This window comes from Castor canadensis, chromosome 6 (assembly GCF_047511655.1).
Source record: "Castor canadensis chromosome 6, mCasCan1.hap1v2, whole genome shotgun sequence".
NCBI lineage: Eukaryota > Metazoa > Chordata > Mammalia > Rodentia > Castoridae > Castor > Castor canadensis.
This window is the reverse complement of record NC_133391.1, coordinates 7,075,073-7,100,967: the sequence shown is the minus strand read 5'-3', so window position 1 is coordinate 7,100,967 and position 25,895 is coordinate 7,075,073. Positions and strand designations below refer to the sequence as shown.

The 25,895-nt window shown below is 45.3% G+C and overlaps 1 protein-coding gene across 4 annotated transcripts; it reads right to left on the bottom strand.

Moving 5' to 3' along the window:
* Positions 1-1,414: 1,414 nt before the first annotated feature.
* Agfg2 (ArfGAP with FG repeats 2) lies at positions 1,415-24,380 on the bottom strand. Of its 4 annotated transcripts, none has more exons than XM_074075620.1 (13): positions 24,003-24,380; positions 15,237-15,330; positions 13,930-14,045; positions 12,055-12,208; positions 11,318-11,483; positions 10,609-10,734; positions 9,927-9,959; positions 4,946-5,066; positions 4,671-4,747; positions 4,440-4,523; positions 3,212-3,340; positions 2,534-2,619; positions 1,415-2,238 (listed from the first exon to the last, which is right to left on the bottom strand). In XM_074075620.1, the coding sequence occupies exons 1-13, from the start codon at positions 24,221-24,223 to the stop codon at positions 2,185-2,187; spliced, it is 1,461 nt and encodes a 486-aa protein (XP_073931721.1). In that variant the 5' UTR covers positions 24,224-24,380; the 3' UTR covers positions 1,415-2,184. The 4 variants fall into 4 exon arrangements, with proteins under 4 accessions (XP_073931721.1, XP_073931723.1, XP_073931724.1 ...); XM_074075622.1 differs by having other exon boundaries at positions 24,244-24,368; XM_074075623.1 differs by lacking the exon at positions 24,003-24,380 and adding an exon at positions 15,493-22,877.
* Between the last annotated feature and the right edge of the window lie 1,515 nt (positions 24,381-25,895).

Sequence of the window (25,895 nt, the reverse complement as noted above, 5' to 3'; positions counted from 1 at the left end):
GAAGGGCTGCAGAGAGGTATGATAGCTACCAGTCCTTTGAACCTGTGTTCTGGAGTTAGAAAAGGGTGAGGGAAGCTGGGAGGGAGGGCAGGGGTGGATAATCTCCAGATTTCAGCTTCCTTCATTCCTGGCTCTAAGCAGAAAGGAAAGAACAGGAAATAGAAATGGTAGGATGAGCCAGAAGTGGTGGTACACACTGTATACCCAGCACTCAGGGGTCTGAGGCCAGCTTCAGCCACATAGCAAGACCTTGTCTTGAAAAAAGTAGGATGGCGGGATACCATACCAAGAGTGGTAGATAGTAGAGGAAACTACTGGGAGAAAGGGAATGAAAAATCCAGGGAACAAAGGATGGGGTCCACCTGGGAGACCCCTTCTCTCAGGAGAGAGAAGGAGGGGAGAGGGTGGATGAGCAGGAACCTGGACACAAACATGGGGACTGACTCTTGGAAAAGGGAGAGGCCAAGGCTGCAGCAGCTACAGACCTTTCCAGAAAATTCTGCAAAGTGAAGACACTGATAACCCGACACCCACATTTCTTTGTTATGCTCTGTGGAAGACCCAGAGAAATCCCCAGAATGAAAGGGTAAATGGCCAGGAGCTCCTGGCCATGGCAGAAAGGGAGGGGCCTTTCCTATCCTCTGGCTAAACAGCAAGGCTGAGTCCCAGGCATCTCCTCGGCTGGGGGGAGGAGATGGTATTTACCCCATGCGCCTGTCTTGTCACCACACAAATAGCCCAGACACCTGGCTGTTGATACAACAGCATCAGGTGGAAATGTCTAGGGGTGCTGAGACGTCTAGAGGGATGGTTTACTCATTGGGTTCACTCCATCCCTGGGTGACACCTACCTCCCCCACCCAACCCCCTCACTATTTCTACTATGCTCCAACCCCAGCAGGGTTAGCCCCCTCCCACAGTCCTTCCCATGGCTGACACAGGACTCTGGTCCAGACAGGGACTGGCTCTATCCACTACTGCATGGTTTTTACCCAGGCAGTCCAGACCGGCAGAGTCAAGTCAAAGATCAGTCATGTTGACTGACCTGTGGCCCCACAAGCTGACCCCAAGCAAGACCTTGAAAGCCATTTTCTTTCTTTCAAATGCAGTTCTTTTCCAACGTGCCTGCAATGAGCTTTGGTGCAGATATTTGGGAGTGGAGGGAGACACATATAAAAAAGAAAGAAAAAAAAAAAAAAAGCCCAGCCAATTGTACAAACCTTACCCTGGAAAGCCAGGCTCTAGAGTGATCAGGACCCTTCCCCTATCCCAGGGTCCTGGGCTTTGATGGTCAGGTACAGGTCCATTCGTCACGTTAAAAAGCTGACTGGAAGAGGGATAATGGCTGAGTGTGTGTATGTCTGTGTATCTATATATAATATATATATATATTATATATGTATATATGTATGTGCATATATAATAGGCTATATTAGAAAATTCTCTCTATGTATAAATATAAAACACTGGTATCCAAATACGACACCAACAGCCAACTAAAGTGCTTGACAGGAGTTGGGCATGTGTAAATCTGCAGGTAAAACTAAGTATCCTGAGTGCCAGGATGGGGGGAGCTGAGGAAGCATAACAGTGGAGGCAGAGAAAAGTGGGTGCTGTATAGCCAATGCACCAAGGGTATTCTCCTCTTGGGCTTTCTCAGCCTCAGTGCTGTGTGGTGGCTCTCTCATGTCAACACCACACCTCATCTTTACCCTACTTTCCTCACTGCACTTCCGTCTGGGAGGAACGCAGTGTTGGAAAGTTGGCGTGGGGCAAGAGTTGCTCCCACAGGGAAGGCAGGTCAGGCTGTGTCCACAGCTTCTGGGATTCTGTGAGGGGAGCATCATGTATATGTAGGCTAAGGGCAGGAGAGGCGGGGGGTTGTCATCATAATTAATAATTTGAAAAAAAAGTTCACCACTATGTCTCCTCCAGGCCAGTCCTGCCTTCACTCCTTAAGGGCCTCTCCCTGGATGAGGGCTGGCAGAGGAGAAGGGAGGCAGCCTCTGTGTGGCTGACCTGGAGGCTGTGATGGATTTATCTGGAAGCCCTAAGCAAAGCATTAGTGACTTCTACCATTCCCAGGACCCCTGCTCTGAAAACCAGGACCATTCTGGTCTTAGACCCACAGAAAATGCTTCCAGACCAGAGTTCCAGGGAACCAAGGAGCCCCAGCACACAGTGCTACAAGAATGGGTTGGTGGTTGGAGGTTTGGAGGCAAATGGTGAGGATCCAGCCTGGAAAAAAACAACAAAGAAGTTATTAGATTAAGGCAGAAGTGCTGAGGCCACAGAAGAAATACACACTTCTGGATTCTCTTCTCCCTCAAAACCACTATGCTGGGAGATGAGGGACACTAGGAAGAAGAGGGCACATGGAGAGGGTGGGGGTGATTTGGGAAGTGACGGAGCCTAGAACTGTTCATTCCTGGCTAGGACAACATTGAACTCCATGAAGAAGGGGTGTGAGTTCCACTTCACACTGCCCTCTTCTGGAAGGATTCTGTCCCCAAAATCACACTGGGGTACTGACCATGAAGGGGTTGGTGGAGATCGCCACTGGCTGGCTCAGTGGCCTCTGCCCCACATTTGAGGATCCTAAGTCCCCGAAGGAAGAGCCTGGAAGGTAAAAGCAATAACAGGTGACAAGTCTGGCCCTTCCTGCTGCTGCCAGACAGCTTGCCCCCCACTCCCCCCCATTCCTGGAGGACAGGCACTTGCAACATTCTAAAGTGACAACAAAGAGGGACCTTTCTGGAACTCTGCAATAAAGGTATGGATGGAGCAGTCAGCAACTGCAGGCAGGTCTGCTGCTCCTTTGCTCCCCCTAATGGTTAGAAATGGAACTAGCTCAGAGGTCTGTGTGTGGGTACAGTACAGGTTGCCTGCTCTCCCAATCCCTGTGTTCCCCCTCAGATTCAATCAACTAGATTAAAAATATTTTTAAAAAATTGTGTCTGTATTGAAAATGTATGGATCCTTTTTCCTATCCATTAAACCCTCAACAATACAGTGCAACAGCTCTTTACATAGCTTTTATATGAGAAGTAATCTAGAAGTGACAAAGTTAATGGGAAGATGTGCACAGGTTCTATCCAAAGACTGTCATTTTACACAAGGAACTTGAACTTCTGAGGATTTTGGTATCTGTGGGGGTCCTGGAACTGATTACAGAGGTGGGAGTAAGAGAAGGCATATCTGATCCCCTTACCATTCTGCTGCTGAGTCAGTGAGGTCTGTAGCGGGTACAGTGATGAGGGGAAGGTGCTGGCAATGGCCCCAGTGGGTGGCACTGGCTGGGGGAAGCCAGGACCAGCACTGCTCATACCAAAGTTGGGCCCTGTGGAGTAAGAGACAGGAGGCTCAGGCAAACATCTGATAGGTTTTTTTTTTTTCTTTTTGGTGGGACTGGGGTTTGAACTCAGGGCTTCACACTTGCAAAGCAGGCACTCTACCACTTGAACCAGTCTTCCAGTCCACTTTGCTATAGTTATATTGGAGATGAGGTCTTGTGAGTTATTTGCTCAGGCTGGCCTCAAATCTTGATCCTCCTGATCTTAGCCTCCCAAGTAGCTGGGATTACAGGTGGGAGTCATTGGTACCCAGCTGAGAGCAAATTTTGACCACTCTCTGTGTTCTGTTGTCTCCTCTCTTAAATTGGTACACTATGCATCTCACAAGGACTCTGTGAAACTACAGGTGCACCTGACATGGTCCACCTTGGTTCAGCAATTCCTTTTTTGTTGTTTTGGGGAATACCAGGGTTTGAACTCACTTGCTAGGTAAGTGCTCTACCACTTTAGCCACGTTCTAGTCCTTTAGCTTTTTTAGTTCTTTTTTAGATAGGGTCTTGCACTTCTGCTTGGGCCAACATCAGGCCACAATCCTACCTCCATAGCTATGATTATAGGTGCATATCATGACACCCAGCCCTCCTCTCTTGCTGAGCCAAGCAGGGCCCAGCAAGAGTTTGAAGAGACATAGAGGCTGTGGAGGGCCGAACTGAGTGGAGTATATGGCTTGGCTGACAAAGGCAGAGAATAGGGTTGCAATTTCACTATGGTACAATGGTGGCTTAGGCTTGGGGCACAGAAGGCTGGTTGTCCAGATGAACCCAGATGGGGCTGGAGACAGAAGCACTGCCACTGTTGGTCAACATGAAAATAATCTTCAGAACTTCAGGGGAGGAGCTGGTGCCACCTGTTTTTTTGGTTTTGTGTGTGTGTGTGTGTTTTTCCTGATTCTAAAATTCTGGTTGTATTACATGGGTGCTTCTACTTTTACGGCCTGGAACTGAAAATGGGTCTGGTCTGGGCTGGTGAATAGTGACCAGGGCAGGAGCATAGCTGCAGGTCACTCTTCTGTTGGTGAGAGACAGGGCTGCAGGAACCTGGCACCATGGAGTCTAAAAAGGGCAAGGAACAGTGCTGGCAGCTTACCTGGGGCCAGGCCATTGGGCTGGAATGGGTTGGTGGAAGGCAGCTGGGGCTGGGCAGCAGGGGTGGCGAAGGGATTAGTGAAGGCTGCTCAGGGTAGAACAGCAAGAGGTGAGAAAAAGAGATGGCTGTGAGTGTCCCTGTAAACCTTGGTGTGCCTCTCCCCATTCCCCTCCCCACTTTCTTCCTGGCCCTGGATTCCCTCCCTTCCTGGTCTCCACAGGCAGGGCTCACCTCCGAAGGCAAGCCCTGTGCTGCCGCCGGTCGTGCCAGACTGGAGTGAGGGAACTTGGCTGGCCATTCCGAAGATGCTGCAATATGGGGAAGAGAAACGGGGATGTACATCCTCCAAGCACCAGGGAGATAAGCCAATTTCTGGAGCAGGAGACATACCACTGTGCTCTCATGGGCTAGGCAGAGGAGCAAAAGGAAGGTGAGTAGCCCAGGAGGGCGACTGGGCTGGGCAGCACGGCCATCCCCAAAGAGAGTCCCCCTATGTCTGGACTCACCTGCCAGGGATACCTCCAGCTGCCACCCCAGGTCCTAGGAGGCTGCCCACATCTGTGAGGCTGTTGGGTTGACTGACAGCTGTGAGAGGAGCGGCACCAAATGGAGTCACCTGGCTGCTCCCTGGGCAACATAGGAGATAAATCAGAGGTCTGGAGTCAGACAAGAGGGCGGGGATGGAAAAGGAGATGGAGGTGGAGTGCTATGAAGGAAGAGTGGAGTAATGGCAAGAGATGCACCCTGGTTTTCCCTGAGCCAGTCCTTTCCCAAGACCACTCAGCATGGGAGGGCTTGTCTCCTGCGGAGAGTTCTGGGTAAGACCACAGCCCAGCTGTGCTCAAAGTCACCACTGTGAAGAGAAAAGGAATTTCTCCTGTTAGTCTGTTCTTTCTCTTGCTCTACTTTGGCCTACCCGTGCCAGGTGTAAAAGTCTATTCCTTCCTCAAGGGACAAATCTTTCTTTTTTGTTATTGCTAAAGACAGGGTCTGTGGCTATGTAACACAGTCTGGCTGTGAATTTAAGATCCTCCAGCCTCAGCTTCCTCAGTGCTGGGATTCCAGGTTTGACTGACATGGCACATGAAGGGGCAGGCAGAGGAGCTGTAAAGGACAGCAAGTCCTGAGCATACCCAGGAGACACACAGGGACTGCAGATGCCACCAGGGCTGACAAGTCGAAGTCTGCAGCTACTGGCACTTTTTCCCATCAAGTCGCCTCCTCTCAGGAAGCCACCCTGACTGATGCCCTGAGCTTGTGTGTGCTGCTCACAGGGTCCAGGTCAAATGTTAAGGTTCTCCTGCCCTCCCTTATTGGATGTGAAACCCAACAAGAAAAAGCACAGAGAGCAAGTCCCATGTGGAAGTCTTACAAAACAGGAGCAAGAGTCCTGGAAATTCCAAGCAATTTCACCTCCCAGAGGGACTCATAGCTTGAGTGCCTGCCATTTCATGAAGGCCTCTTTATCTGTGTCTCACACTCATCTACATCGTGGGACCCTGTCAACTACCCTGGGATGCTGTGGAAGTAAACTGAGACCACAAATACAAAAAGGCTTTATTTTTAGGAGTGCTGGAAAACTCATTACTGAAGCGCAATGAACTGCTTAGTGTCTCTTACACGATGGTGCCAATGATTGTTTGTGGAATGGATATTTGAATGGGTAGTCAGAAGAACTGAATTCCAGTAATGGCTCTGCCACTTGCTGTGGAAAAGCACCTCCTCTCCTAAGCCTATTTTTTTCCCTTGCCCTCTTTTAGGTAGTTATAAAGATGCTCTGAGATAGGCATAAAGTGTCAAAGTATGAGCCGTTATCACACCTATGAGAAACCACTTCTGGGTTCAAAGAGGCAAGGCAAGCTCTCAAAGTTCTCAGGGTGGCTGTTTGAGATTGGAACCCAAGTAAACAAGGGTCCTCCCCCAAACCCTCAGCTTCCAGCCTTGGCCTTTGACGAGAGGCCCCACCCATGGCTGCTAACTCCTGCTCAGCATCAATCTCAACAAAAACCTGTCTTTGGATGGGCCTTCTCTGACCCACTGAGGTGTATTTGGCCCTGGTTTTCCTCTCATAGCACTGTTTTTTTCATAGAACTTGACCTACTTGTAGTGATAAGGGTTTGTTTATTTCTGTATCAACTGTCCTCAGTAAAACAATTAATACCATACTAGGGATCTGCACACAGGCATAAACTGCAAATGTGCAAAATATGGCACATGCAGGGTTATTAATGGTACTACCAATTAGTAGAAGACTAGAATTAACTCAAATATTCATCAGCAAGGGAATGATTAGATGAATTGTAACATATACATATGATGGAGTATTATGCAGTTATAAAGAAGAACAAGGAAAGCTGGGGTAAGCTTAGGGACAGGGTGTGTGCTTAGAATACACAAAGGGCCTTGAGATCAATACCCAGCACCACATATACAAAAAAAAGAGAGAGAAAGAGGAAGAAAGAAGAAAGGAAACAAAGAGCTATAAAAATAAATACATGAGACAAGGAAAAGGCAAAGCCAGGCTGTTATCCCCATGACTACAACCTGGTTTCTAGTCAGGGAAGTTTTGGGTTTTTATTTTTTTGCAATGCTGGGTATTAAACATGGAATTCAGGGCCTATTTTATACTAGGCAAGTGTTCTATCACTGAGCTACATATTCACCCCAGTTTTGGCTTTTTCTTGAACTCCCCAGCACTGTAATTTGGATCTCCATGCTCTTCCTCCCCTAAAGACTGTATCTTTGTTTTTTTAAAGGAACCCTTCCATGTACAAGGTACTGAACATAAACAACAGCACCTGAAAGATCTCAGAAAGCAGCAGGGGAGACAAAGTGCAGCCACCTACTGCCAGATTCTAAAGACCAAGCTGCTGCTACTTCTTTTTTTTTTTTTGGTGGTACTGGGACTCAGGGACTTGCACTTGCTAGGCAGGTGCTCTACCACTTGAGCCACACCTTTAGTTTCATCTTACTGAGTGCCAGTGTTCTCCTTTGCACCTGCCTTCCATGGATGGTTCACACTGGGCCATCCATCCTTTCCAACCACAGGATATAAGGCAGTAAGAAGGGTTGTGCATGTGCTGATTCTCCAGGTACCAGGACTTTCCCCTGCCTGACTGATCAGACTAGATGGAATCTCCAAGCAAAGCCAGCCCCCTCTCCTCAGATGAGCTAGACTCTTCAGTACTGCTCCTGGAGCTTCCCTAGTGAGGCCCAGGCCTTCAACCCTAACAGACTCGGGCCTGGCTGAAGGCTGTGCTGTGCTTATCTGTGGGCAGTAGAGGGCAGAGCTGGCCCTGACCCAGGTAGCCCAGGTCCCCTGTGCATACAGGGCATTCCCACCAAGGAGGCACCTAGTAGGAATACCCTTGCTCTTGTTGGTTTCCACACACTGCTTGCACACTTCCAGAGCCGCACTCCATGCAGCTGGATTTGTACACATGCCTTAAAGTGGTTTCAGGGGTAACAAGTTTTAGAAGCCTCCTCCCCTCTCCATACTCCTCCTCAGAAATATAAAAATAAAACCAGGCTTGTCAGAAAAGACACCAACCTTTCAAAATCTCTTTCCCTATGTCATACTTAATAGTTCTTTTTTTTTTTCTTCTTGTTTTCTTTTGGCAGTACTGGGGTCTGAACTCAGGGCCTCAAGCTTGTTAGGCAAGTGCTCTACTAGTTCAGCAATATCCCCAGCCCTTTTTGTTTTAGTTATTTTTCAGATAGGGTCTTGGGTTTTGGCCTGAGGCTACCCTCAGACTTTGGTCCTCCTACCTATGCCTCCATCTACCTGGGATTATAGACCTAAAACACCTCCCAGCTTGTTTGTTGAGATGGGGTCTCACTAACTTTTGGCCCAGGCTGGCCTTAAACCTTGATCCTCCTGATCTTGGCTTCCAAGTAGCTGAGATTATAGACATAATTCACCTCGTCTGGCTTCCCCCTCCCCACCAGTGCTAGAGAATGAACCCAGGACCTTGCACACACTAGGCAAGTACTACTGAGCTCTGTACATCCCAAGTTTTTTTTTCCTTTTGTGGAAGTACTGGGGTTTGAATTCAGTTATTAGGCAGGCACTCTATCATTTGAACCATGCCCTCAGCCCTTTTTGGTTCAGTTATTTTTCAAATAGGTTCTGGCATTTTTGCAAAGGCTGGCTTGGACTGTGATTCTTCTATTTACACCTCCTGTGTAGCTGGGAAAACAGACGTGTGCATATGTAGACAGACATAGATATCACCTACTTACACCCTTGTCCAGTATTCTATACTTTCCTTTTTTCATTTATAGGCATTTCACAAATACTTTTTTTTTTCAGTACTGGATTTGAACTCAGGGCCTACACCTTGAGCCACTCCACCAGCCCTTTTTTGTGATGGGTTTTTTTGAGATATGGTCTCTCTTGCAAACTATTTGCCTGGGCTGGCTTCCAACCTCGATCCTCCTGAGTAGCTAGGATTACAGGTGTGAGCCACTGGTGCCCAGAATACTTTTTGTTTTCCATGTTGTATCTTCTTCCTATCTGTTCCATGCTTTTTTTTTTTTTTGGTGGTATACTGGGGTTTGAACTCAGGGCTTCAATGCTTGATAGGAAGGCGCTTTACTACTGGAGCCACTCCACCAGCCCTGTTCCATGTGTTTAAGGACATCTTTTATCATACAGAGCAGGATATAGACAATTCCTATTTGTTGGAATATATGGAAATTTTGTTTCCTAGTAAATGGTCAAATTATAGAAAATCCTATGTTTGAATATATATTCTGGGATGGGATGGGGGAATGTAGCTCAGTGGTAGAACACATACCTAGCATGAGGGATGCTCTGGATTTAATCTCCAGGAGGGCCAAAAAAAAAAAAAAAGAAAAAGAAAAGAATACACATTCTGTCTACTGGTTACAAAGTTCGACTCATATTTATTAGCTCAAACTCCTTAAACAGTTACTCAAATCATCCTTTCTTGCTCCTTTGTCTATTTTATCTTGAGACAGAATATAAAGTCTCCTACTTCTTTGGTTTATTAAATTCTCATTGTGTCTTAATAATTTTTGCCTTGTGAATTTCAAGGTTACATTGTTAGTTACTCTAAGCACATGATTACATGAACTTCTTTGTGACTTTTAACTTTTATCAATATAAAATGTCTCTTCTTGTTCCATTAAAAGACACAAAGATCAAATCAAAACAAAAACAACCCACCAGTTCTCACAGTAGGAAGGCTGTGGGTAGAGCCAGAGTCAATGTATCAACTTTGCCACTCTGTGGGCTGCAGGACTAGGTAATTTCCTTAACTGCCTTCCCTATAAAATGGCTCGATTTTATAACTCTGTATTTTTTGGTTCTAGAGATTGAACCCAGGTTCTCATGCATTCTAAGTACACTCTGTACGACTGAGATGCACTCCAGCCCTGGCTAAATTTTAAAGTGATTCTTTCAGTACTCAAAACTCTGTTATCAGAGGACATTGGGGAGGCTGTGGGGTGGGAAGAACTTACCAAAGCTGTAACTTCCAGTTAGCATCCGACTGGCTGGCAGTGAGGGTGGAGAAGGGCAAGGGAGGGTGGAGGAAGGGAGAAAGAGAGAGCGTGAGTCACTGGCTTGTCCCCAGACATCTGGTCTTTATGGCCCTTCAGTTGTCCTCTCTTGCGTTCAGGACATCCTAAGGAAGAGAGGCAGCTCCAAGGCTATGAAGACTGATGTCTGCGGGCTTAGGGAGAAACTGAATGGTTCAAAAGGACTTGAGAGTCTCCTGTAATTGCTAACAACACACCATGGGGGTTTACAGGCCTTTGTTCTTAAGAAGAATGGGTGAGGACTTCTGGAAACTACCTTGAACTTGACCCAGCTCCCTGATCCTTTAGGGGCAGTGTATCACACAGGCAATCAGAACATTAGAGAAAAGATCCTGCCCATGCCCACATTTTTCTAGGACTTAGGCCTCCTGTATTTGTCAGAAATTTCCTAGGATAGAATGTGCATAACCCTGCTGCAATTGTAGCCATTTTCCTTATATGAAAAACAGAACCACAGTGCCCTCCCTCTGACATTCGTCCTTTTCTGGAGTTGCTTCTCCTTTGCAGTTACTAGGCCAGTGCAGATGTGAATGAAGGATGATATATGGATGTAGACAGCTGACCCCATTGCAAGACAGAACGGAAACCAGTGAGGCAAGTTTACCTGCAGGGGTTGGCTGGGTCTGGAACAGGGCTTGGCCTGCTGGAGGGAGGCTTCCAAAGGCAGAAGAGCTGGGGCTGCTGCCAAAGACATCAAAGTTGGCAAAGCCCCCATGGGAAGGTGTCTGGCCTATAGATGGAGGGAATGTAAAGGTTATATAGAGAAAATGTATATACATATCTACATAATCACCTACTAGTTCCACAGGCCAACGGCCACTCTTACAGCATCTGCCTTCCTACAGGTTCCTCAGAAGGAGATGGCAGAGGCCTGAGGACGAGAGTTAGATCCATGCAAGGGGAAAAGACATGACAGGTCTCCATGTTCACTCCCTGCTATCTTTTATCCCTATTCCATAAGGCATGAACATTTTTGTCAGAGCCTAGTTTGGGGCATAATTATGTGAAAAGAAATTCTTTTTTTGGTGGGGGAAAGGGCTTGAAAAAAAATCTAGATACCATTTTATTCAACCCTCTACTGGCTACTGTTGATCTAAGAAGAGATCAGGGACAAAGGGACACAATGATAAGTCCCCACTCCTCCCATTTTAATAGGGAGGAAGTAATAAGACAGCCTCTTTTGGTATTCTTTTGGACCATCATGTTTGTTAGCATGAAGAAATGCAGAGCCACTCCTGCACACCACGGGCCTTAATGTCTCATGTTATAGGTGTGAATATGGTAGGGAGCTTCTCATCACAGGTCCCACTTACCTCCAAAGGCAGGGAATGCAGCAAAAGCTGGTGACACCTGAGGAGCAGCAAAGGGGTCTCCACCGATATCAGCCAGCAGGTCAGTGCTGGCTTTCTTGGCGGAGGAGTGGGGAAGAGGCTGGGAGCTCCGGGACTGGGCTGTCTGAGTCTGAGACAGGCTGACAGACTTGGAGAAGAATTGCATGAGGCACTTAGAATCCCAGACATGACCCCCCACCAGGCTCCCTAGGCTGTCCCTACATAGGCAAATGGAGAGAGCAGAGAGCCACTAACTGCCCTCAGCTGAGGCTTCCTGAGCAGAAATTGCCTTAGCCCCTCTCATAACTCAGCTCATCCTTGCTTTGTCAATATACCAACCCTCAGAAACACACATTTTGGAGCATATTAGTCAAAGTAACCCTCAGGTACACAAGAATCTGCCCAATGTGCCCTGGAACCTCTGTTTTCTCATCTTTCCCAGGCACCAGAAGCAGTGTCTCAGCCCTTTCTGCATTTCCTTAGAGGGAATGGTCAGATTTGGAGTTGATACCCTTGATTTCCCTAAATGCCACTTCCTGTTGGGTTCTATTTTCCAAAATATATGAGGTCCAGAGGTGATTGATGCAAGCAATGCTAAGAACCAACCCACAGCTCCTGTACTGCTGTCTGCTGAGTCCAGGGGGGTGTGACTTACTTAAGTGACATCCCTGTCATCAGCCAAATCTCAAAATAAAGGAAGAGGACAGTCGGAGAGTTACCTGGCTTGAGGTGGAGGCAGCATCTGAGAGAGATGGCACAGGATCCCCCAGAAGTGTTCGCAGGGGTTTCCCTTCTGGGATGGAGCTCTGGACAGGGGTGGAGGCACTACCTTTGATATAAGGAGGCCCCTTGACTTGGTCTGGGGGAACATACCTGTAAGAAAGAATAGTTAGGCTGGAACGAGAAGGCTAAAATCTTGGACTATGATCAGTTTGGGTGTTTGGGAAAACACAGATTACAGGGGTCAAAGTCCTTTTTCATTTTTTTTTCCTTTAAATTCCCTTTTTATGAGTAAAGGGAATTTAGGACTTAGCAAAGTCCTGCCTCTCTTGAGTGTACCTTCAGGTGTCTTGCATTCTATCACTGAGATACATCCCCATCCCCCTTGGGTGTCTTGATGCTCGTTTTCTGCAGGAATGTTTACTTTGCTCAAGGTTGTTCCCATCTTCCCTCTTTTCTTGATCTCTCAAACTGTTTAAAGTAATAATGCAGGCAGTAATGCTGATGAATCAGTGATCCTATTTTTTTTGTCTTCCTTTTTGCGGTGTCCCTTCTTATTTACTGGGTGTTTCTTCTTAGTCCCATAGAGAAGGTGTCTGCACCTCACCTTCTTGTGCTCACAATGCATCCTGTACTCCAGCCCTTGTACTTGTGATAAAAATCTCCCACACTGCACATGTGGATTCTACTCCGGAAGCATCGTAATCCTGGGACACCCAAATGAGGGGCTCAAAATGTGGTTTTATCCATGTCAATCTTCTTCTTGCAATCTCTTCCCCACCTTATAGTCACCTGCCTCCCCACAACATGCACACGCCCCAAAGATCAAGCAACAGGAAAGAAAACCTGGGGAGAGAAAAGGCAAGGGAGACTGGAGATGTTGTTTTCTTCACCTGGAAAACAGAATACCTACAAACCATGAACGAAGTGATGGGTTAAAAGCATAAACCTAGGGCTGGCAGAGCAGCTCAAGTGGAAGAGCATCTGCCTAACAAGAATGAGGCCCTGAGTTCAAACCCCAGTCCTTACAAAAAAACAAACACACACACACACACAAAACCAGCATAAAGCTAAAACTAAAAAGTTTAGAAGTATATAGGACATGTGCTTTTAACCATCACTCCCTATTTATAAGATCAGCTAAGCTATAAAAACCAGTTTACAAGACTGGGAGTGGTGGTGTATACTTGTAATTCCAGCTACTTAGAGGTGGAGACAGGAGGATCTTGATCCAAGGTTGGCCTGGGTAAAAGCTTGAAAACCTATCTAAAAACAAATTAAAGCAACAAGGGCCTGGTGCTGGGGGCTCAGGCCTGTAATCCTAGCTACTCAGGAGGCAGAGATCAGAGGATAGTGATTTAAAGCCAGCCCCGGGAAAACAGTTTATGAGACGCTATCTTGAAAAAGCCCATTACAAAAAGGACTGGTGGAGTGGCTCAAGTGGTAGAGCACCTGCCTAGGAAGCATGAGGCCCTGAGTTCAAAACAAAGCAGGTAGAGCACCTGCCTAGGAGGCATGAGGCCCTGCCAAAAACAAAGAAAAAAACCAAAAATGGCTGGGGTGTGACTCAATTTAAGAGTGCTTGCCTAGCAAGTGTGAGACTCTGAGTTCAATTCCTAGTATCAAAAAACAAAACAAAAAAACTAGCTCACACGCAAAGTTCCTCACTTGAGTCAGTCTATGGTCTCTCCAGAGGAGAGATATAAAATTAGTTAGTGGCTGAGAACAAGTCCTTTCATGTTGGTTTATTATTCTGAAGTTAGAATTTAGCCCTAATTGAATCTGAGTAGAACACAATCAACCTAAAGCTAGCCTTTGAGAGAAGCCCAAATCCTAAGCGTGTCTTAGGCATAAATCTCCCTTCTCCTCCTTACCATCTTTTCTTCTCATATTTTTCCTGGAGAAACTCCTTCACCTTCTGAGGATCCCTGGAATCTGGTATTAAAGATGTCCGAGCATCAAAAAGACCCAGCCAAATCTTCCTGCAAACCTGAAGGGATGGAATTGGGTGACAGAGAAGTTGGAACCGGAAGCATGAAAAATGCTTTCAATGTACCTTTCACCAGTGTACTACCTTCAATGTTTCTACCAATAAATATTTATTCAGCTTGGACACAGTGCCAGGATCTGAGTGCACCTGTAAATCAGACATGATTCCTGTCTACATGGAGTTTATAATACAAGGGGAGGGCATGCCTTAGATAAATAAAATAAATTCATAATAATATATTGTGATGCCAACTGAAAATGAAAAAGTAATACCAGGCATGGTAGTACATGCCTGTAATACTAGTACTCAGGAGACGGAAGCAGGAGGATAATGAGTTCAAGGCCAGCCTGGGCTACAAAGTGAGAGCCTGTCTCAAAAAAAACAAAACAAAAAAAACAAGTAAACAAAATTCCAAACAAATGAAAAAGGAAAATGGGGAGCTATAAGAATTATGGAGAACTAAATTTGGGTCAAATAGTTCACGAGACCCTATCTCAAAAATACCCAACATAAAACAGGCTGGTGGAGTGGTTCAAGTGGTAGAGCACCTGCCTAGCTGCCTAGCAAACATAAGACCCTGAGTTCAAATCCCAGTGACCCCAAAAAAAGAATTATAGAGAACTAAATTTAGATGACAGTGAGGTCAAGGACAATTGTCGGAGTCCTTGATGGCATCCTCTATGTAAGCCTGAAAGCTAGAAGTACTGCTCACACCAAAGATGGCAACTTCCAGTCAGCAGATTTAGCTGGGTAAGTAAATGACATGGGCTTTAACCTGGGTAGTCAAGGCTTAAGTTAGCATAGCTGTTCCAAGATCCACTCAGAGGAGCTGGCCCAGTCCACTTTGAATGCTCATGGACATGACCTCTAACCATTTCCCCCTTCACGTCAAGAGTCACTCGTACAGACTGTATTCTCCTTTGGTTCCTCAAAAAGAGGTCTAGACAAACTACAATTTGTACAGCTAAGATTCTGTAAATATACAAATATAAAAAAGACAAGAAATCTCACATACTAAAAAGTTAAGTGAAACTCAATCCCAAAAGAAAATTGTGGGGTTTGTTTACTATCTAGAGGCACAGCTTCACTGGAAGGCAGGGCAGCTGACTTTCCTGCACGTGTCTGTGATCTTTCAGCCCCAGGTCTAGTTCATTTGAGAGCTTTCAAACCACTCCCTCACCAGTAGCTCACCTCATTTCCACGAGATTGGAGGAATACCACTTCAGGCTCAGTGAAAGTTGTCATGGAGATGGACTTGACACGATGAGGGGGGTTCAGGCCTCTCCTGTAGGGAAGAAATAGAAAGAGAAGTATAATGCAGTTAGCACTGCAGGTCTGTTTATGGGAAGAGGGGGAGTGAGGAAGAACAAAGCAACAGCATATAATCAAGGCTCAGCTAGAACCCCAACCCAGGGCTGGGAGTGTAGCACAGTGTTACAGAACTTACCTAGCATATACATGGCCCTGAGTTTGATTCCCAGCACTGGGGGTTGTAGAGATAAAGAACGCCCACCAAAAGCTAATTCTTAATTCCAGGAAAGAAGAAATGAGAATATTTTGGAGGCTTTAAATAAAAGACAGGGAAGAGTCAGGAACATATTGTGCCCTGATCATTTTGAAGAAGGAGGCAGAACCTGCCATCCCGATGCCTCCTCTGGCTTGGCTCAGATCCCAAGAGGTTCAGTATTCAGTGTGCAGGCTGGGGAGCTACTTCTGGGAATTCAGACATGAGACCACGTCCCATTTCCTGCTTTGTCATTGTTTAAGACCTGAAGCACATCCCAAGGTCCCAGAGCCCAAGAAGACAAAAAATCCCTCAAGCCAGAGGGAAGGCAAAAACGAAGGCCCACAACTAATCCTGGTAACATGAACAAAGATAGGCTACAGTGACCAAAAACAGAATCCCTAAACCAGTTGACCCTTTTCTTGACTCCACAGAAGGGTGCAGTCGTGGTGGGAAAGAAGAGGGTCCTTCTTTTTCAGGAAGCTATCTCTGGAAAAAGAAATGTTCCAGACTTTCCTCTTTATGTATATATATTTTTTAACAAAGCAGGGAGAAGTAAGTTCAACTATGAGATATGAAAATGGCACAGGCAAGGAATATATATTCTGTAGCCATGCTTTTGTGCTTTCTTTGTTATCTCCCTGGGAGTTTTGCCCACAGGAAACAAATGGAGGTTACAGCAGAAAAGGTGACATCCTTCCCTGCCTCCTCAGCTAGACTTCTAGAATTCTATTCAAAAAAACTTGAGCTAAGGCAGGTGAAGCTTCATGGGTTCCTCCTCCTTTCTTATACCTTAAGCTTTACTCTGGTCTAGACCTATTGCTCTCGTATTAAAAATAAAAATTGGCCAAACCAACATAATGAGGAAAAGACAGTTTCAGCTAATGAGGCCTCTTCAGACTTTTAAAAACTGGGTGAATCTAGATGTTAAAATATAATCAGCCCCTGATACGCATGGGTTCTCCATCCATGGATTTGACAACTGGGTATTGAAAATATTTGGGAAACAATTGTATCAGTACTGTCTTGTCATTATTCCCTAAAGAGTAGAACTACTTTACATTATATCAGACAGCATTTACATTCTATCAAGTAACATAATAACCTAGAAATGATTTAAATTATACAGGAGAATGTGTGCTGACTCTATGCAAATATTACACCATTTTATATAAGAGACATTTGTCATCTGTGGATATGAGGGGGGATTTGTGAACATCCCTCCCCCCTCCAAGTTACAGAGCAATGACTGTAAATCTGGAATAGAGTCCTGACTGATGGCCTCAGGAAAACAAAGGGAGAAGGAAGAGATGCAACATTTACCAAGTGGAAATTCTAAAAATTCATAAAGGAGGTGGGGAAAACATACATTTATGCTCACAGGTGCAACACACAGCACAAAGGTGCTCCTGTGAAGTCTGGAAGAATGGCAGTGAATGTTTCAGTGTTAAGTGACAGCAGAAGGGCAAGGAGTAGGGGAGAGATGACACAGCAGAGTGAACAGAGAAGGGTGGTGCTCTTTTGGATGATAAATTACTTATTAAAGGATTCTAACAAAGGACAGAACACAGGAGGCTACAGTCGAGGTCATTTTCAGCAATTCTGCTGCTTGCCTTTTAAGTAAAGGCTCTCATAATACCCTTATAAAAAAGCAGCAGTATCAAAGAGGGCTGACAGACCTAAGGAAAGATAAGAGCAGGGAAACCAAAAGTAAGGCTTTGGTCCTTACTTTTGGTCAAACAATAGCTCTTAAATATAATCTGCCCTGAAGGCTCTTTGGATCACTTTTCCAAGATAGTCCAGTTTTCTCTCCTAAGGCCTCTCTTGCTAATGGCTCTGTTTGGTTTGCTTTTCAATTCACGACAGCTTGCTTTTACACTCTTTCCATTGCTCTTTCTTAACTTAATACCTAGGCCCTCCCAACTCAGAATGCCAGGCCCTTTTGAAGTCTGGCCAGAGTCGATCTCATTGTCCCTAAAGATCTCAGTCCTATCCTCTACTTCCCACTAACAAATCTTTACTTTGCCAGAACACAAGGCATGATGGTAGACAATTTTGGAGGTTCAAAAGTTATAGGACCTAGTCTGTGACCACCAGGAGCCAAGGAGCCCTCTCACCAGGTGTGATGATGCATGCTGGTTATCCCAGCTACACAGGAGGTGGGTGTAGGAGGATCATGGTCTGAGGATGACTTGGGCAAAAGCATGAAAAATAAACTGAAAAATGATTGGGGGCACGTCTCAAGTGGTAGAGCACCTGCATAGTAAGTTCTAGGCTGTGAGTTCAATCTCCAATTTCACACACACACACACACACAAAAGCCTCCTCAGTGTGGCAGGATGTCATTTAGTCACTGATGAATCAAGAAGAGTGTGACTCCAGGATGCAGCAGTGGGGGAAGGAAGAGAAATGGTCATGGGAATGGTAAAATGTATTATGTTTACATTAGAAAAACAAATTCTAAGCCTATCACAAGAAGGTCATTGACATTTCCTGAAAGAACAACTAGGAACTATCAGCAAAGTGTAAACAGGGAGGTGTGCTTCCTTGTTATGGGGAGGAGGGGGACTCACCCAGGCACCAATCAACAGCGGATGCTTAGAACAACAAAATTCCAGTGCCTGAGCTTGGACTGGAGTGGTATTTTTGGAGGGGCAGGGGATGACAGGATGAAAGGAAGGCAGAGAAGTAAAAAGTGATTTAACTGCTTTGGGCCAAATGAATCTGATGGAACTGGATGTTTCCATAGTATAGTACAAAAAACACTGCTGTGACCTTGATGCCTTTAGACTGGATTATGTATAACCAGAGTCACAGTTTGGGGGCAGAAGAACTCTCTACAAGGCAACACTCTGCAGCCCAGGATGAGGGCCTACTTACATGGCCTATGAGTCAGACTACTTCTTTCTGAATCATAGGGAGGCCATTGCCAGATGAGAGGTGCAATTCAGAAAGAAGCCCTCTCCTGCCAGCAGCTGAAAGCAAATGGTCTAGGTGTGTTGCATTTCACTGGATCTGATCCAGGGTCATGTGATGGTCCAGATGTGAGTCACTGGCCTCGAATTAAACAGACCCAACCTTCCGATGTATACCCAATGTCCCTAACATAACTCTCAGATTCTTCCCAAAAGGAGAAAGTTAGAGAGAGGTACTGTCCTTCAGTTAACACAGTAAATCTGTTCTGTTATTTCTATCTTGGAGGTGCTGGAAAAATACAGAGATAAATTTATTTGCCCAGCCAGAATAGGGCAAATTTTTCCAACAGCAAACAAGTACATTAGTAGGACTCAAGCCTTAACCCAGTCATACTGTCTTTATCTACTTTAGTTTCTTTTTCACTGGGCTCCTAAAGTATTTCTATTACTCTGAAATCTTTGGCAAGTGAAGCCACTTGTATATATAGATGCTACACTGCCCTTCTCTTTCTTTCTCTCTCTCCTCCCTTTCATTCCATTAAGCATACAACTATTTCCTCTTTCTCTCTCTCCTCTCTTTTCATTCTATTAAGCATACAACTATTTCCACAACTACCACACCTTTTGTTTTTCTGTGGTCATCATTCTCAAGTTGGCCTATATTTTACTTCTTTTATCTTGCTTTATAAAAGTATCAAACCTATTCAGCTGCTTAGATAAGAAAATTCTGCCAGGTCAACAGTGGAAAACAACCAGTTCCACCCAGTACCCAAGTTCTTTTATTTATACCAAATCTGAACTTGGGAACTTCTTGTCTCTGAATATTTGTGTTCGAATTCATACACCCTCAATTGTGTTTCTTTGCTTCTGGGATTCTACTCCTTTGTCTCTCAGTAGGGAACAGCTAAACCAGTTTCACTTTTTTCTTGAACTCAAACCACCAAAAAAAGTCCCTATTAGGGACTTTTAATAGTCCCAAATAGGAAGGCTACTCCAGGGTCAATTTCACTAATCTTAGCAAAGCTCTTCCTAATATAAATTCTGCTTCAACCCATTTCCTTTGTTCTTCCTCAGCAGCAGTGATAAACAGCTTTCCTATTGTGCAGAGCCAGGTAGAGCCTGGTAGCATTACTCACTACTTTCCCCTCTAGTCTCAATTTGAATCTTTTTTACCTTTTTTCTTTTTCCCCTTCTTTTCATCTCTTTTGGGTAATGTATTACTTCCTTAGGGGCTTTTCAAACTGTTCATGGCCCTCTTATGATAAAGTACCTAAGTCAGTATTTAGCAAAACTGTTGGTCTATCTCTGCCCAGTAGAGGTGAACATGAAAGGTGAGGGAGGAGGGAACGATGAGGCTAACCAGGGGCAAGGTACATGTGTACCTCTCCAACCCAAGCAGATGGAAAAGTACTGAATTATTGAACAACACACTGCACCTTCCTTCCATGGAGATAAAAATGTTTCTACTAGGAACTGCTACTGGCAAGCCAGACAGGGAAACTATGGCATGTGTAGTATAAGAACTTGTCACAAATGAAGAGCTTTCAAGCCATCTCCTGACTCCCAAACCAGAGCTCCGCCCCACATAAGTTTGACTCCCGTTATCGGAGTAAAGTTGGGGAGAAGTAGAAAAGTATGCATTATAGGGACCTGAAGGATTAAGGAGGGACCTAAAAAGCCAGGTTATGGGAGCATTTATACTTTTCTAAAATATATGTGTGATCTTAAGCGTCAAATAGCAGGGTCTTTCTCCAGTAGAAGGTTAGAACTATAGCTAAACAAATAGGGTTGGGTAAGTTAAAAGGATCTAAATCCAGGTTAAAGAAATTAGGTATTGGAAGAAAACCAAATGATTAAAACTAGGTCAAATTTGGGATCTACAATTGTGGCAGCATGTATGTAAATTTAGAGATGGCATAAACTAGCAGCCTCTCTCTCAGGCCCTAACACCAACGCTGCAGGTTTTTGCTACAGCTGAGAAAAATATTTCTCATTTCAAAAGAGAGTGAGAATGAGCGCAATACATGCAGAGATCCAGGCAGTCATACTCGCCCACCAATATTAAAATGTAGATTTTACATCTTAAGAAATTCAATTTTGGCTGGAATAGTCAATTTTGCTACATCAAACCAATCCAGGCAGCTGGGAACCCTGGCAATTCTGCACACTGCCCCCAGAAGACTCCCTCCCCCAAAAGAGATAGAAGCATTTGTAGCAGTCAACAGAAAATTGGCCTTTAAAATAAAGCCAATCCTGATATGTCTCCTTTCTCCCCTGCCTACGATGCTATAAATGTTATTTCAAAACTTCTCCTTAATACACTCTTTATTTTAACAAAGACTCTGTAACCCAGACTGAGCTTTATTTTTCTCGGTAACACTTACTATTACCTACAATTATATACAGAAGAATTTATTTATAGTCTGTGGCCTCCACTAAGAGGCTACATAAAGATGGAAACTTTGTTACTACTGTATCTCCAGTGCCTTAAACTACCTCTGGAATTTGACAGACACTCAATAAATATTTGTCAACTAACTGCATGAATAAATGTGCCAGCTGTTGGCATGCCACAATTTTCACTTCCCACCACCACGAAATCCTAATCTATGTGCAATCAACCATGTGGACTGAAGATGCTAACTGGTGTATGTATCCAATGTCTGTCCTTTGTCTGCTGGACTATGTGTGCTCTCTTCACTTGGCAGCCAGCAATAGCATCCCCCACCTCACATATTCTACTTATAGCCCACCTGTCAGCTCCTATCCCTTCCTACAGTAGGGATACCGGTACTACTTTAAAACCCTCTAAAAGTTTTATATGCCTTGCCCTACTCTACGCTAATCAGAACTCCAATTAGCAAATGAGAAGTACCCACCAGAACTCTGGCAGTTACAGACTGGGAAACTCCTGCTCTCTTACAAAGTTCCTCCTGATATTTCTCTACTCATCTCAAAACACCTTCCATTCAGCTTTATCATTGGCCCAGTCTTTTTTTTTTTCTTGAGACAGTCTCCACTATGCAGCCCTGGCTCACCATCTTCCTGCCTAAGTCTGTGGGATTACACGCATGTGTCACTATGCCAGGCTCAGCCTCTTGATTCTTCACTCTTACTTCCTGCTAACAAAGGGTTGATCTCGGTTCTCATTTCCTAACCACCAAATTATGTTCCCTAAAGTCTACCACCCCAAGAATCACTTCCTGAGTGTTTTACCAAAATACTAAGCAAACCTGCCCTTTCTAGAATTTCTTGAAACTATAAGAGGGATGGTAGATTCCTCTTACTTGATCTCATGTGAATGTGAGCTCCTAAGGAGCTAGATTCAACCCAGTTTGAGGTACACACACCCCAGAGAGAGAGCCAGGCCTCTTAGGATACTTCTCTATCCAATTAAGTATCAACCTTTAGGCCTCAACCACCTCCATCCAGTGTATGCCCAGATCACAGGTTCATTAGTGAGACCAACGACAGTGATAATGATCATGGAGAAAAGTGGTAAGGTTTTGCAAATAATGCACTGATATGTAAGGAGTTAACTTTTCCAGCAAAAGAAATCGGGTTTTTATGTGGCCCAGATCCCTCAGCCTTCCTTCTGTTCTGATTGAAGGAAATTAATTACAAAAAGGGAAATGTTATTTATAAGATACTTTAAAAGATCAAGAAAATAGTGGTAACAATGCCAACACTTTCCATTTACGTGGAGTTTTATCTTTTATGGCATCATGGCTGCCCATGGGAGTGAATTAACACCATTTCCCGACACTTTCTTTCTAGGACCCAACTCTGCTACACCACTGTTATGCCTGTGTCTCCAGAGTCTCTCCAGACTCAGTAATCAGATTTTCTTTTCATAACAGCATTTTTGGACAAGTGCTCTTTCTCTTTCTACTTTACCCTATAAAATATTCCTAAACCTCACTCCTTCTTTTCACAAAGTACTTGTCCTAGTCTCAAGTCTATTCTCTTGATTCATTTGAGTCACTATGTCATGGCACGTTCCTGTTTGGGTTCTAAATCACTGTCCCAAGAGCCAGAATGGCTTTTACTTAGATCAAAATTGAGTTCATCCTCACAACACACAAGGGAGGTTGATCAGAACATTAGAGAGAAATTTGATAAAGGATGTACAAATTGAGTAGATAAATAGTTCCAAACTGTATCTCAGGAGACCTGGCTCCTCATTTCTGGTCTGCCATGATCTTAACTAATATCAAACAACAAATGCTGAAAACAGCAATCCCCATATGGCACTGGATAAGTTACTAAACCTCACTTTGCTTCTGTTCTCCCATCTGTCATGCAAGAACAATACTGCTTGTTTCTTGGCTCCTAAGCATTTAAGAAGGAAAGCTTTCCTTGTTTAAAATAAAAATAAAAAAAGCCCCACTATGTTAAAATAATACTAAAAAAAGGCAAAATAAACTCCTTGACAAAGTTATAAAAATCCATATATATATATATATATATATATATATATATATATATATATATTTATATATATAGGACTGGTATCAGATGTTAATCTTGCATCTAACCAAATAACTCCCTAAAAGGGGGCTTACTATGTAACCAGAAATCTAAGCTAGAACTGTGGCTCTGAAGAGACTCTGGCATGATCAAATACAGTGTCACTGCCAAGGGTAGCATTGCAGATTATATAACAATCATTTCCACCCCCCCCAAAAAAAAATTAGAAAGAGTTTACTGGATGCTACCACCAACATCTAGGCATGGCGAAAAAAAAAAAAAACCCCTAAGAAGTATAAATGGTTACACTTAAGAATGGCTCATGAATTCCCACACTTTTGGAAAAGTTATGCTCTCTACAAGTAACTCAATGGCTTATTAGATTTCATAAGTAGTCTACCCTCTGGCTAGCATTCCAAAGCCCTGCAAGATTAAGATCTACACCTGAACCCTGGACTATGGCTAACCTTATCTGCCACTATCTCGAGGCTGTCAACCTGGGTTAACTCACCTATTATTTCCCCCTTGGTTTTTACACCTCACACTCCAGGAAGGACACAGTCAGAAGGAAGAAAGGCAGTCCCTTCATCTCGAGCCCAGTTCTCCCTACCTCTCTCCTTTATTTATTTATTTTTGCCTTCCACCTACACGAAATTCCCTTTAAAGGTGTATGCCATTTTCCTGGCCCTTTAAATCCCCGTTCCCCCATTGCGCCCCCAGTTGTTCTAATTCGCTACACCTTCTCCCTCCCTCCCACCTGCAGTTGATCTCGGCTCCCTTAGGGAGTTTCTCCATTGCTCTCCTCGTGTCCTTCCTCGGTCCCTACCCTTCCCCCCCGCAACGCGACTTCAGCCTCGTCTTGCCTCCCGTGCTCTTCCTTTCCCCGCTACGTCTCTACAGCAAACGACCCTCTCACCATGTCCGACGCCTCTCCAACGCCCTCGTCCCTCCGAGCCCGGGTGCCGCCCCCACCCCAGAGCCCCTACCAGACCCGGGTCCCCCCAGTCCACCCGTCGCCGCTCTCCACCCTTCCTTCCCGGTCCTGCCCCTGCAGTGGGGTCCACTCACAGGAGGCCGGAGCAAGTGGTGCAGACGAAGCTGCCCACGGTGATATCCACGTAGGTGACCCCGCGCTGAGCGCACTCAAAGCAGTGGCGGTTCCCGGCCTGGCTGCAGCCGCCCAGCTCCCGCACCCGGCGACACCACACCTCCGAGGCCGCCTCCGCCTCCGCCTTTCCCCCGCCGACCCCACCACCTGGGCCTGGGCCCTTCTTGGCCGCCATCACCATCACTGCCTACTCTCTCCGACCTCCTCCCAGTAAGTCCGCAATCGCTGCTTTAACCACTGCCGCCTTCCCGCCTCCGCCGCCTTCGCACGCCCGGCAATCCTGACACAAGCTCGAGAGCCGGCGGCGTCCGCGCGAGACTCCACCACCCCCGGCTTCATCTGTCCTGCACACTGATTGGCTAGTCTTCACCCACCTCCTCAATCTGATTGGCCCTACCTAGGACGGCCTCCGGTAGCTACAGCCGCCAGCGCCACGCCCCACTGCCTTCAGTCCTCAGGCCTCTCCCATTGGCCTGCAAAAGGCTCAACTGCGAGAACCGCGCGTGTCCTCTCCTTGTTCCCGCCCCCTCTCGCCACTGCCTCCACTGAGGCCCGCCTCCAATTGTCAATTGGCTACTTCTCGGTACTCGTGTTCCTACGCTAACTCTGATTGGCAGTCAAAGCTGCAAAGTTAGCGCGCGAGACAGAGGGGGTATCTCGCGCGTGCGCAGCTCTGGTCCTCTCCGATGGTAATTCCCGCCAAATTTCAAAGGCTCGCTTAGGCGGTGCAGGGTGACACGCAGAGCAGAAGAGAAGTGGGCACAACCTGAGAGACTGAAAGGGACAGAAGAGAGGGCAGAGAGAGTGCTTTATCAATGGCATTTCATTTTCTCTTGTTATAGGTGGAATTCTTACGTCAAACAATTTGCCAATTCAAACTTGACACTTTTGACTTTCGAGACCCTGCTTTTTAACCACCATGTTTGGTGGAAGAGTATTGGTTATTCATTTGACAGATACCGAGTTTCTGCTAGTTTTCAGGCATGTTCTAGACACTGGAGATACAGCAAGAAACCAAAGAACCAAAGAAAATCCCTATCTGAGGATCTTGCGTTCTAATGAGGAGAAGCAGACACAAAACAAATGAAAGAATCATTAGTGACAAATTCTATGCAGACAAGTGAAATAAGGTCTTGGGGAAGAAAATGACTTGGGGATTTTAGGGCGGGTTGGCCAGAGAACCATCTCTGGATGGGTGACATTTAATCTGAGACCCGAATTAACAGAAAGGAGTCAATCAAGAATTCTGAGGAAGAGCATCCCAGGCGAATGGAAAAGAATCGCCACACCCTGAAGAAGCTTCTTTTTTTTTTTTTTTTTCATTTTTCTTTTATTATTCATATGTGCATACAAGGCTTGGTTCATTTCTCCCCCCTGCCCCCACCCCCTCCCTTACCACCCACTCCACCCCCTCCCGCTCCCCCCCTCAATACCCAGCAGAAACTATTTTGCCCTTATCTCTAATTTTGTTGTAGAGAGAGTACAAGCAATAATAGGAAGGAACAAGGGGTTTTGCTGGTTGAGATAAGGATAGCTATACAGGGCATTGACTCACATTGATTTCCTGTGTGTGGGTGTTACCTTCTAGGTTAATTCTTTTTAATCTAACCTTTTCTCTAGTTCCTGGTCTCCTTTTCCTATTGGCCTCAGTTGCTTTAAGGTACCTGCTTTAGTTTCTCTGCATTAAGGGCAACAAATGCTAGCTAGTTTTTTAGGTGTCTTACCTATCCTCACCCCTCCCTTGTGTGCTCTCGCTTTTATCATGTGCTCATAGTCCAATCCCCTTGTTGTGTTTGCCCTTGATCTAATGTCCACATATGAGGGAGAACATACGATTTTTGGTCTTTTGAGCC

Excerpts from the sequence above, each read along its gene's own strand:
- Agfg2 (XM_074075620.1), bottom strand. The coding sequence starts at position 24,223 with ATGGTGATGGCGGCCAAGAAGGGCCCAGGCCCAGGTGGTGGGGTCGGC. Across the intron at positions 12,209-13,929 it reads AAATATGAGAAGAAAAGATG|GTATGTTCCCCCAGACCAAG; the intron begins GTAAGGAGGAGA and ends TCTTTCTTACAG. Across the intron at positions 5,067-9,926 it reads AACTGGAAGTTACAGCTTTG|GGAGCAGCCAGGTGACTCCA; the intron begins GTAAGTTCTTCC and ends TATGTTGCCCAG.